We start from the raw sequence: 12,454 nt of genomic DNA, 5'->3' as shown, positions 1-12,454 counted from the left end.
ATCCTAGAGCAATCATACTTTAAGAACATTTAGAACTATAATATGTTAATAAAAACACATTTGAATACCATACAAAGGAAACAAAAATAAGCCAAGATGGGCTGGCATGGCTGTCCGACTCAATTACAACACAATCCATGAATCTCACAGGCCAGTGTGTCACGATCTTCTGCTGCGAGGTTGTGTGCAACACTGTGACAGGTGAAGAGCACCCATGTGCTTTGATGGTGCTTCCCATACCTGGGACAAGCCAATGTCCCTGTGATCACAGCTGCTGTCAAGCCTGAATCAGCACTATATTTGAATCTCTTATTATGGAGACTTCACAATTAGAAAATTTGCTTAAGGGAGAGCTTTAGCATGCCAGGGTCCACATTGTCACAGTGATGCAGTACTAATCCTTAATAGTCATGACCACAGTAATTATAACGCTTCATGCCTTTGCTTGAAGACATGATCTACATGTTTGATGTGCATTAATTCATTTAATCCTCACTCTATGAAGCTGTTACCAATTTCTCTGTTTTAAAAAGGAAGAAACAGAGGAATGATCAAATAACTTATCAAATATCCCTCAGCTTATCGGGGTGGGGAGTAGAGCTGAGATTGCAACCCAGGCAGCCAGACCCCAGAGTCCTAGCATAAAGTAATTTGTTGTTGTTTAGTCACTAAATCATGTCCAATTCTTTTGCAACCCCATGGACTGCAGACCACCAGGCTCCTTTCTCCATGAGATTTTCCAGGCAAGAATACTAGAGTGGGTAGTTATTTCCTTCTCCAGGGGATCTTCTCAACCCAGGGATCGAACCTGTCTCTCATATATTGGCAGGCAGATTCTTTACCACTGAGCCACCTGGGAAGCCCCAGCACAAAGTAATAGTTTAGCATCATCCCTAAATAATTAGGCAGTCAATTCTGAGAGTAAGACTGTATGTCTCTCCATGTGCTCAGTTTCAGTATAATCTTGAAGAAAAACATCAACAAAAAAGATCCTCTTCTACAGGGATCATTGCCATTGTATCACCCCTACTGTCCTTTCTGTTTTGGCCTTGTATTTTACAGTTTAGCAGACACCAGCTGCAAGGAGCAGAAAAGGGGAGACCAGTTCTGCCAACGGAGTAGGCACCCACTCCAGTGCACTTGCCTGGAAAGTCCCATGGACGGAGGAGCCTGGTGGGCTGCAGTCCATGAGGTCACAAAGAGTCGGACACGGCTGAGCGACTTCACTTTCACACATTGGAGAAGGAAATGGCAACCTACTTCAGTGTTCTTGCCTGGAGAATCCCAGGGACAGGGGAGCCTGGTGGGCTGCCGTCTATGGGGTCGCACAGAGTCGGACACGACTGAAGCGACTTAGCAGCAGCAGTTCGGCCAAAGGCAAGCCCTCTCGGAAAGGGCTTCCAATCACAATGGATGGCACCACAGAGCCTTGCAAGCACACACAACTGCAACTCAGAACTGTCTCTAGAGGTTCTGACACAACAAAATCAGAGACAGTCATGTGAGGTGAGGTTCAAAGCCATAGATGTGAATAATACTATTGAGAAAAATTGCAAAATGAAAAGAGCAGAGCTTTCCAGACCAAGCCTTTGGTAAAATATCATGGAATGAGGAGAAAGAAGAGGTGAAGGAAAGATCAGCCCAGAGGGCACTGGCATCAGGTCAGGTATGAGACGGAAGGGGAGAGCATCAAGGCTAAGGTCATCCTGGTGCCAGTTATTTACAGACAGAAGAAACAAGGGCTGGTCTCCAGCCACGCACCTGGTGATTAGAGTTCACGGGTCACCATGAAGATCTCTGGGACAACTGTCTACAAAAAGAACGCTTTAGTTATCCACCCGAAACTGAACTTTATTTTGAGGAGGAGGAGGAGGAAGGCAGTGTAGCAACTGAGCAAAGTAGACAAAAAGAAAGCTAATTACCTAACATTGTGTCTACCTGAACATATTCAGATAATAAAGTGCATAAATATGTCCCAGAATATGTGTGTACATATACTTGGCTATTCAAGTGGACTCATACCCATATTTACTTCTCTTTCATTAGAAAGAAAATGACTGGGCTAAAATAAGAGAGTAAGCTCAATAGTTTGAGGGCAGTAGCTGTTACAATTTTCCAGGTGGTTTTCATAAGACACACTCAACACCTCCAAATTAAACCCAAGGTCAACTGGAAGAGCATTAAGTAGAAATGGATCTAAAGTAGTTACCAATCTTGATTGCACACTGGAACCACCTGGGGAATTTTTTTTAAATACTGCCACCTGCCTCCTACCCCTAGAGAGTCTCAGATAATTGCCTAGGGTGCAGCATGGGTACCGAGTATTTAAAAGGTCCCCAGGTGACAGCCAACTGAGACTACCCAAGGTGAGTGAGAACCAATGATCTGAACCAACGATGTTCCAGCACACGACCTCAATAATTGGTTCAACAACATGACCTTGTGGCAAGGACTGAGCTCTATTTAAATAAACCCAGCAGGGCTGTGGGGTGTACTACCTTAGAGCATCTACTGTGAAAATAAACCAACCCAGCAGGAATGACGGAAGCAGGCAACCAGGCCCTGTTTGGTATGTCTGCCGCACTAAAGAGGTCAGGAGCTTCTGGGAAACAGAGGCCTGCCTGGATTAAAACCTTGAAAAGGAGTCAGGTGTTTTCACTACAGCCGATTACTATGCACATTACTGTCCACCCAAACAGGCCTTGTGTTGGGTTGTAGGAACACTAAAAGAAAGGGGGTTCCTTCTAGAATTGCACCTTGGAATTTCAACTTTTCCTAAACTATAACAATGGTGTCAGGGATACAGGTTGTACACGTGGAAAGTTATGCCATAGTAAAAGATATTTCTGTGTACCACAAAGCCAGTTCTAAAAAGGAGACTTTTAGAGCATTAAAAAAGTCACAGTAGAAAGTAAGACATCCCAAATCTCAATACTCTAAACTGAAATATCACAGTTTTACTAAATACGCTTGCAAAGCCCAGTTCATAGATACCAAATGCATTTCACTCAGCTTCCTTTCTTCTTCGTTTTGCATACCTACATCCATCTGCAGCAACATGGAAGCAACTAGAGATGATCACACTAAGTGAGGTAAGTCAAAAAGAGACAAATAACATATGTGGAATTTACAATATGCCACAAATGAACCGATCTACAAAATAGAAATAGACTCACAGATAGTACAGACTTGTGGCTGCAAAGGGGCGGGGTGGGGGGGTGGTGGGAAGGATGAACTGGGAGTTTGGGGTCAGTAGATGCAAACTATTACATATAGAATGGAATGGATAGACAACAAGATCTACTATATGGCACAGGGAACTACATTCAATATTCTGGGATAAACCATAATGGGAAGTATAAAAAACAATTTATACATGTGTATAATTGAGTCACTTTGCTGTACAGTAGAAATTAGAACACTGTAAATCAACTATACATCATTAAAAATTTAAAAAACTGGTTTTTCTAGAAAAGAATAGGCCTGAACACCATACACATTTAGCTTATAGAACCTTAGACCATGCTCAGTGATTAAAGGTCCAAAGACATCAAGACTTTTGACAAAGCTCTACAAGTACACTTCAGTAACTGAGAACTGATACTGAGTTGGCCAATATAAATTCTGCCAACAAAGAAAACAAGTTATAGTAATACTTCCAACTTTCTTACTGAAAAAAAAAAAAAAAAAAGAAAGAAAAAAGAGTTCCAAATTCTGGAAAGCCATATTTCAAGGGATTGGAAGATAGACCCTAAGCAGGAGAACTTTGACTAGCATGGGATGTGCTGTATGACAACATTCCTGTTCATCATCAACTTCAGCATGGAAACTCCACAAGAAATAAATACTATGGAAAAAAAGAAGCCAATGACATTTGAGCCAAATAAATCCTCATTACACCCGGGGCTCTGGGAGCACCTCCACAGGTTTTCCTGGTTCAAGTGAACACCATTAGTATCCCGAAGGGCACCAATTTACTTTGAGGTGTACATTGCTTTACTCAAAGAACTTGGTGCAATGTCTAAAAACCAAAACTAAATGTAACAAGTATTGACAAGGATGCAGAGCAAGTAAGACTCATATACACTGCTTGTAGGAATGCAAGACTGCACAGCCACTATGGAGAAAAGTTCATCAGTTTCTTATAAACATGTAGTTACCTGTGAGTCAGCAATTCCACTCCCAGGTATTTCCCTTAGATAAATAAGGAAACCTTGTACCTAAGTGTTTGCAGCAACATTTATACCACCAAAGCCTGGAAATATCCAATGTTTCTGATACCCCCAACACATCTGAATCTCAAATGCATTATGTTAAGTGAAAAAAATTCAGACTCAGAAGTCTATGTGTAGGATGCCACTTTTATGACATTCTGGAAGAGGCAAAACTAGGATGGTGAGCAGATCAGTGGTTGCCAGGCCTTGAGGATAGGACAGCTGGATCACAGAGGAGCCACAAGAGGGAATTTTCTGGGGTGAGAGAACTCTTCTGGATCATTACGATAGAGGTAGTTACATGACTATACACTCGACAAAACTCAATGAATCACACACACCCCGCAAAACAATAAGCTGTGTGCATATTCAAAAGTTTTAATAAGAAAAATTTAAAGGATTTTACACTTTTTCTTTTCACCAGTGTATTTTATGGAGAGTCTTTTAAATTGGCTATCTTTACTTTTCAGCTGCTAGTCTATTAATCACATAATCTGCTACGTCCCCCACTCTGAAATGCCCCAACTCTGGGGGTGGTCAGTGACTACCCAGTAACAGCGCCAAGTGCTCTTTTCTTTTCAGTGTCTGAATCCTTGACCGGCTCATCCCTCTCCCTTGGCTGGTTCAGCACTGCTCAGTTATGCTTCTCCTACTTTCTGGTTTTCCACCTCCTGTCCTTGAAGTATCGTCTCACCCCCTTTCAGTTTTCCTTGCAGAACCCTCCTCATTTTCAAGGCCTCCATTCCATTCCCCTTATGGAATGAATCTGCCCAGAGTCCCAACCTTCATTTTCTTCTTATTCCCACCCTTCCAGGTGTCCATTAAACATTTTACTTGCATCTCTCCCTTGCAGCTCAAACCTCTGTGTTTAAAGCAGAGGTTTGTCTAGTTCTCCCACCAAAACCTGGTCCTCCTCATGACTATATTCCTGCCGCCCTTAAACAAATGAACCCAACTCAAACTTGGAGTATAACCTTAAATGTCAATGTTTTACCTGCATCCTTGGACACATGCCTCTATAGAATCTTGAATTAAATCATTCTCTTCCCACTTTCACTGCCATGCCATACTGCCAGCCCAGCGCCTGCCCAGGAGGTTCCTTCAGGAACTTCAAAGCTGGTCTGTACATCACCGCATGCTTTCTTCTTAAGTCCCTCCCCTAGTCTACAACACTATTTCAAAATGAGGATCACGTGGGTAGAATACCAATTCCCCTCCTGATCGCCAGAGATTTGGCTGATCTGACTGACTACATGTATGTTCTCATAAACTCCCTCCTCCCCTTGCCCCTGATACCCTTCCCAAAGCAGCAAAATTCAATCAAGGGAATGGCTTTCCTTGATGAAGGGACCATAGACTTCCAAAATGCACAGCTGAGCACTTGTGCCAGACCTTGCTAATGAAGCTTTCAAGATCCACAGATAGAGAATTACCTAATTTATCGCACTTTATCAGATATGTTACCCTTAGGAGTCATCAACAGTTTCTCACTGCCTGCAGAAGCATGGACTAACCTCTGAGCTTGATCACTCAACAATACGGCCTCAACGTGCCTTCATTCCTAATCCGTCTTCTAGATTCTTTCACGCTGAACTTCACACGACTCAATAGGACCCAAATTTTGCTTTTTTCCACATCTGCACCTTTATTTTTCTCTCCTCCCTTCATTCAACTTTATATGCCATTTACCTATTTTAAAAGTTTAAGTTAATTACTATACCCAGTACATCCTCCCTGATGAAAGGCCACAGCTTAGAAGTAATTCTTTCTTCACTGAACTCCTCATAACCCTGTAATTATTTGCTTGTGGGTTTTGTTTTTCTTTTGTAATCTAAGGATCATGTCTTTATCAACCTTTCAGTCACCATTATATTTTTGAGAAGGTACATATTTCTTGCTTAAATTATTCTAAACCTTAATATTTTCAATTCATATTAATAGACTTGAGTTTAAAAAAAATAGCCCCAGGGACTTCCCTGGTGGCTCAATGGATAAGAATCCACCTGCCAATGCAGGGGACATGAGTTCGATCCCTGGTCCAGGAAGATCCCACATGCCACGGAGCAACTAAACTTGTGTGCCACGACTACTGAAGCCTGCATGTTCTAGGGTCCACAAGTCACAACTACTGAAGCCCATGCAGCCTAGAGCCTGTGCTCCACAACAAGAAAAGCCACCTCAGTGAGAAGCCTGTGGCACCACAACTAGAGAGTGGCCTACATGCCAACAGTGAAGACTCAATACAGCCAAAAAACCCTTTCAAATGATTATTTTTCATGCCCCAGGAGATTAAGATGTTAGAATTCTTTTTTTACAGCACATGCCAATGTAAATTAGTGATTCACACACATGCCTAACTAACGCATCAATTAAATGCAGGCTCCTGAGCCTACAGGCCTAGTCTAATAATACTTCCCTTCTGCTTAGCAAGATGTATAACTATATTAACTAAAATATAACAGGGGAAAAGTTATCTATTCACCCGAATGAGGCATTACTAGCTCTAGGATGTGAATTTCAAAATGGATGAGTTTAATGCCATCTGAACCCCACCTAACAATTTTTATTTGCAGACCCTGAAATGTAAGATCTTAAATACCACTTTATAATTTGGAAAAAACACAGTGAAGAGTCATGAACAAGATCACACAAAAGGTCAATGTTTGTCCACAGCGCTGCCTGCTAAAGAGAGAAAAAGCCCAATTCCAGGTTCTAAGTGATTTCCCCCAAAGGACTGTCAACAGATTTCACAGGTCATCGGTATTAACTTATCCCCAGCGTATGAAAGTGTGCTCTCACGGATTAGTCAAGAGCAGCTCTAGATTTGGTTTTAATTCAATAGGCTTTTTCTAAGGAAGTTATTAAATTGACAAATTAGCTCTGCACACTCACTTTCACAGTTCTTGAGCACTAGTATAAAATTAAATACACAAAGCCTGGGCAGAGGCAATTTCGTGGATTTCAATCTGTTACACAAAATAACCTGAATAGACTTGACATCCTCTAGTGGTGAAACTGAAAACTTGTTTCCAAGTCAATTATTTTGCTCAGTTCTTGCCTACGTTTGGTTATGGCAACACAAGTGGAAAGAATGGTTCGTTTTAAAGAAAAAATTAAAAATTCATCATAAAGAATGTGACTTGACTACTTTTGAGTAGAAAATAAATATATGCTGACAGAAATACAGTTCTGAATGCTGAAAGATATGATTTTTATATTCTACTTTTCAATATTCTTTAAAAAGTCGCATTTTATGGATGGTATACTGCCAGTTTCAACCCATCTTTGATACACACACACACATATATAATAATGAACACATTACAGGTGTTACTTTTATAATCACCTGAGATTCCAATCTAAATTGCCCTAAAGTTGGACCACAGTCTTTTCAGGGACAGAAAAACTAAGACATTTAAGAATGGGCTCTACCTCCTAATAACCTAATGTGCTGTACGTGCTTAGTCACTCAGTCACGTCCAAATCTTTGCGACCCGATGGACTGTAGCCTGCCAGGCTCCTCTGTCCGTGGAATTCTTCAGGCAAGAATTCTGGAGTGGATTGCCATGCCCTCCTCCAGAGGATCTTCCCAACCCAGGAATCAAACCCAGGTCTCCTGCATTGCAGGTGGATTCCTCACCATCGGAGCCACCAGGGAAGCCCAATAACCTAATAACCTGATCTAAAAGGGAATAAAATGAATCCTTCAACAAATGTTGCCATTTAAGGTGGCAGTGTTCTCCTCTTGATGGTAATAAAAGACAGAAATCCCCACCCCATCCCCCAAAACCCACCTCAATATAATCCTGTAATTATAAAAAAAAACAAACTTGCAGCATTTGTATGTTAATATTAAATCCATCCACAAGAAGAAAAGTACTACACTGAAGTCTGATATTCAGGTATAGGTCACATATTTTAAATATATGAAAAACTTCCTAAGTTGTTACAATCCTCAAACAACTGCCACCCAGATTTAAATATATTTTTTTCACCTTTCTTCTTTCTTTGGCACCTGATCACAAAGGTATTCTGACCATGAAAAGCCATAACAGTAATCCAGGGGTAGAAAAATAGGAAAAAGATGTGAGCCAGAAATAAGCTTTAGTTAAACTATGGTGGTTTAGTCACTAAGTCATGTCCAACTCTTGTGATCCCATGAACCATAGGCTGTCAGGCTCCTCTGTCCATGGGATTCTCCAGGCAAGAATATTGGAGTGGGTAGCCATTTCCTTCTCTGGGGGGATCTTCCCAGCCCAGGGATCAAACCCTGGTCTCCTGCATTGCAGGCAGATTCTTTATCAACTGCTGCTGCCAAGTCGCTTCAGTCGTGTCCGACTCTGTGCAACCCCATAGACGGCAGCCCACCAGGCTCCCCTGTCCCTGGGATTCTCCAGGCAAGAATACTGGAGTGGGTTGCCATTTCCTTCTCCATCTTTACCAACTAAACCTCAGTTATTCAAAAGACTATATATAAAACTTGTCCTTTGGAAACTGAAGTTTCCAGGCAGAGATGTGGAAGAATTATTTTCTATGAAGGAGATGGTAGCCAGTTAAATTGCCCTTTTCATAAAGAAAATATTTCACTGACAGCCACATGGTTGATTTGTATGTTAATTGTTAGAAGCATGACCAGTTCCTTACTAAACATGCCTGAGCACTGAATAAAACTAGTTTGTAATTCACTAACATCTGAAAATCTTGTTCATGTGCAAATTCTAGGAAATGCTTATTTATTATTTTTAGCATAAAACTTGTGTATTAACTCACTGGAACAATTTTGCTTCAGAAGCAGTTTTTTTGTTGTTGTTGCTGTTGTTTTTTTCCTTTGTCCGGATTAGGCACCAAACCGTTTATATTCTTAATGAGGATACTGCCCTCCTGCTGCACTAACCCTCGAACCCAGTTTATCAAGTTCCCTAAAGCATTTACAAAGGCACGTCCTCTTAGCCACCCCTTCCCCACCCCAAACCAAAATAATGACCTGCCAATCTTTCAAACACAGTAAGACAAAATAAACCACCCTTCAGGAAGTAGCGTGACTTCAAAGTAAACAAGTTCAAGATTCCTTGTCTTAATCTCAGGTATTAAGTCTTCAGACTTTAGGTGCCCCAACTCTACGTAGCTGAAAAGATCCATCATTTGCAAATACGGTTACAGCTTTCCCGGACCTTTCGCATTAATAGAAGCGTACCTTCTAAGTCAATACCTCTCTTTTGAGGGCGGAGGGAGTCTCACATTTAGGTGACAATTGTTTCCGATTATGTGTAAGCAGAAAACTCAACTTAATTGGGGAGCCTGCAATTGGCACGGCTTTTTTAAAATAAGAATCTGCCTCACCGCCCCCAAGTGTAGGAAGGTACCAGAAACAGTTTACTGGCCAAGAATAGAAGAGGGGACTAGAAAAGAGAGGTGGATCTGCAAGAAGAAATGATCTCGAGAGGGGGGCGGAAATCGAGGGGGGCGGGGGAGACTTAATGCTCTCAGGGATGTGAGCTCCTGCCCCCGACCGCGGCTTGGAAGTGGAGGGAGAGGGGTTCCTCTGTACAACGCTCGGAGGGGCCGAGACGACGTTCCCACCTATGGTTGGGGCACTGACGGAAAACATGAACTCTTGAGGATCCTTTCAAGTTAGCAAATCTCTGAGACCCCCACCAGCACCCGCAGGCCTCCACCATCCCGAAAGCAGCCCCCTGCTTCCCAACCCCCCGATCTCAGTCTTCTCGTGACCAACGTTGTAACTGCGGACCCCAGGACAATCGCTCCGGAGCGCTGGGCTGCGTCCACCGCGTCGGGCGACCCCGGCACCCGGTGCGCCAGTTAAAGCGAGGTTTGCGCAGAAAAGGATAATCCTGCGAGCCGCACCTGGACAAGGATTTTCCGGCTGGTGGTTTGGTTGAGGGAACAGGATTTCCCCATTCAACCGAATTAGACCCTGACTGGCAGGTGGGAGAGGAGGACCGGCGTCTCCCCATTTCCTCCTCCCGCCCGCGCTCCCTGGCGCGCTTCCACCTGTTGGGGGAAGTCGAGCTGGAGCGCGAGAGGGGCGGCCCTGGCTGCGGCCGGGCGCCAGCGAACTTGGGCGCCGGGGCCGCGCGATTGACGCGCGGCGGCGGAGGGCGGAGGGCCAGCGCGCTCCGAGCCGGCCGTTCCGGGCCGCGGCCGGGCGGGGGAGGGGAGCGCCGGCCCCACGCGAGCCCCGCAGCCCCGCTGGCCGCCCTCCCGCCCGCGCCCGCCGACCCCCACCTGCCCCCGCAGCTCAGTCACCTGTTTCGCTCTGCGCGACGCCATCGCCGCCCGTGTGGCTGTCGCCGCCCGCTCCCAGGTCCGCCATGGTGCTCCGATGACGCGCCCGGAGAGCCGCTCCGCCCTCTTCCTCGGCTTAGCTCCCGCCGGCCCCCCGCCTCCCGGCCCGCGGCCCAGACAGGTGAGCGCCGTCAGGGAAGGGCGGAGGAAGGAGGGAGCGAGCGCTCCCGAGCCCGCGGCGGCCTGCACCCGGCGCGCCCCCTCGTGGGCAGGTACGGCGTGGCAGCCGCTCCGGCTGACGGCTGGGTTTCCGCAACCAGAGCAGTGGGCGGAGTCAGGCAACCTGGGCTGCGAGCTTCTGGTCCCGGCTGCCCGGCTCCTCGAGGTCTGCAGGGGGTTCGGGGACGCTTGGTGGCGCTAGGAACTGGGACGCTCTGAGGATCCGTCGAAATGAGGCGAGAGCCTCCGGAAGGCTCTATCCCTCTCTGAGCTCCGAGGCAGCCTTATCAATGTTAGACTCGCCAGGGCTGGGGTTCATGGTGACAGCCTCCGAAGACTATGATGCCACGTGGAAAGCCGGACTACACGGGCTGGATTCGACTCAGGGGCCCAGTCTTCATCTGCGTTTTAGCACATAACTGCCGACGACCTGTCTTTTCACCAGGCTTCTGTATCTGATGTTCCCTAGGGAACACAACTTTGTGCCCAATGATGTAGCTTTTCTTATTCTTGACTTCCGATTAGCAGCTTACCTTGTGACTCGTGGCTGGCTCCGGAAGACCAGGGGAAAAAGCAGTAGGCAACAATTTCTTTCTTTTTTAAGAAACAGATTATTAGCTGCAGAGACATCAATTTCTGCTCGCAAATAAACGTTAAGCAACAAATGCTGGGGGGAGGGGGGGGAAGTAACCTGTATAAATGGAAACATAAAGGAACAAAATGGAGCAGAGATCAGTTCTACCTGGTTACACAGAGATGCAGTCCCACAGCCTTGGTTGGCTGAACACAAGTCACAAGCTCCCAACAGTTTAAAATCCTCTCAAGGACTTCAGCAGAATCTAGCGGAGCCCAAGCGTGTCTGAGAACAGTGTTGGATTTCTTGGTAGGGTGACAACTCGCACCATCCTTGCATGCACATCCTGCCACTCTGAGCCCAGGAATGGACTGGTTTTATTTGGTTTACTGGGTCATTCATTGGCTGATTAGGTAGAGGTTTTCATTAAGGGACACGTGCTGCGGTTTGTAGTTATGGATTTTCCCTCGGTGCCATTTCTCTAGTAGACTAGGCAAACTGATCATTTGGCAGTGTGACCTTCCTAAATCACATTCAGATCACTCTTAGCGCCCTTCTAATCAATGAAAATTAAGCATCAGGTGGTGGTTTTAGACCTCAGCTTGGGTCCAACCAAAGGTATTTTTTAATAAATTAAGTCATCAGGGTCTAACACACTTTCCTTTGAACATCAGAAAGACTCTGAATTCTCTGAAAGAAAAAAAAAATCAAGAATCCTCCTTAGGAAAAGGAGGCCGTTTGTTTTCAATCTTCTGCTATACTATTTACTTAAGTGAACCAATGAGTTCTTTCTTTGACTTCCTCCCCTCCCCAAAGTGAAGACTTATTGGTGTGTTTATTTGTATGTGTGTTTGGTTTTTATTTCTGTCTGTGCTCATTCCTTCTCCCATTCTTTTGATAACTTAGGTTTCAGTTTGTCACAAGTTACACAAAAATAAATGCAACAAGAAACACACCAAAATTCTGCACTTAGGCCCTGTACAGACTCTGTATTCCAGACCCTATGCAGTGTTTGTAACAGAGTGGACTGTTGGGTGACTGCAGGAAGGATGACATCTGTTAAATGTCACCCCACCACATTGTATTTCATGTTGTACTTTACTGAGAACACAGAAGCCATCTGTCCTGAGTGCCCATATCCAACTCAAAACCATGCCGAATCATCCTGACTCCCTTTTCCAGGGGAGGAGCTGGATGTCCT

At 44.7% G+C, this 12,454-nt stretch overlaps 1 protein-coding gene across 1 annotated transcript in view; it reads right to left on the bottom strand.

Annotated features, from left to right (window-relative positions):
• MAP7 (microtubule associated protein 7) overlaps positions 1–10,684 on the bottom strand; it is a 179,177-nt gene extending 168,493 nt beyond the window's left edge. Inside the window, exon 1 of the mRNA XM_044924186.2 lies at positions 10,482–10,684. Coding sequence (XP_044780121.2) covers positions 10,482–10,548 — 67 coding nt within the window. The 5' untranslated portion in view covers positions 10,549–10,684. The remainder of the gene's footprint in view (positions 1–10,481) is intronic.
• Between the last annotated feature and the right edge of the window lie 1,770 nt (positions 10,685–12,454).

This window comes from Bubalus bubalis, chromosome 10 (assembly GCF_019923935.1).
Source record: "Bubalus bubalis isolate 160015118507 breed Murrah chromosome 10, NDDB_SH_1, whole genome shotgun sequence".
Taxonomy (NCBI): domain Eukaryota; kingdom Metazoa; phylum Chordata; class Mammalia; order Artiodactyla; family Bovidae; genus Bubalus; species Bubalus bubalis.
This window is presented reverse-complemented; position numbering and strand designations above follow the sequence as displayed.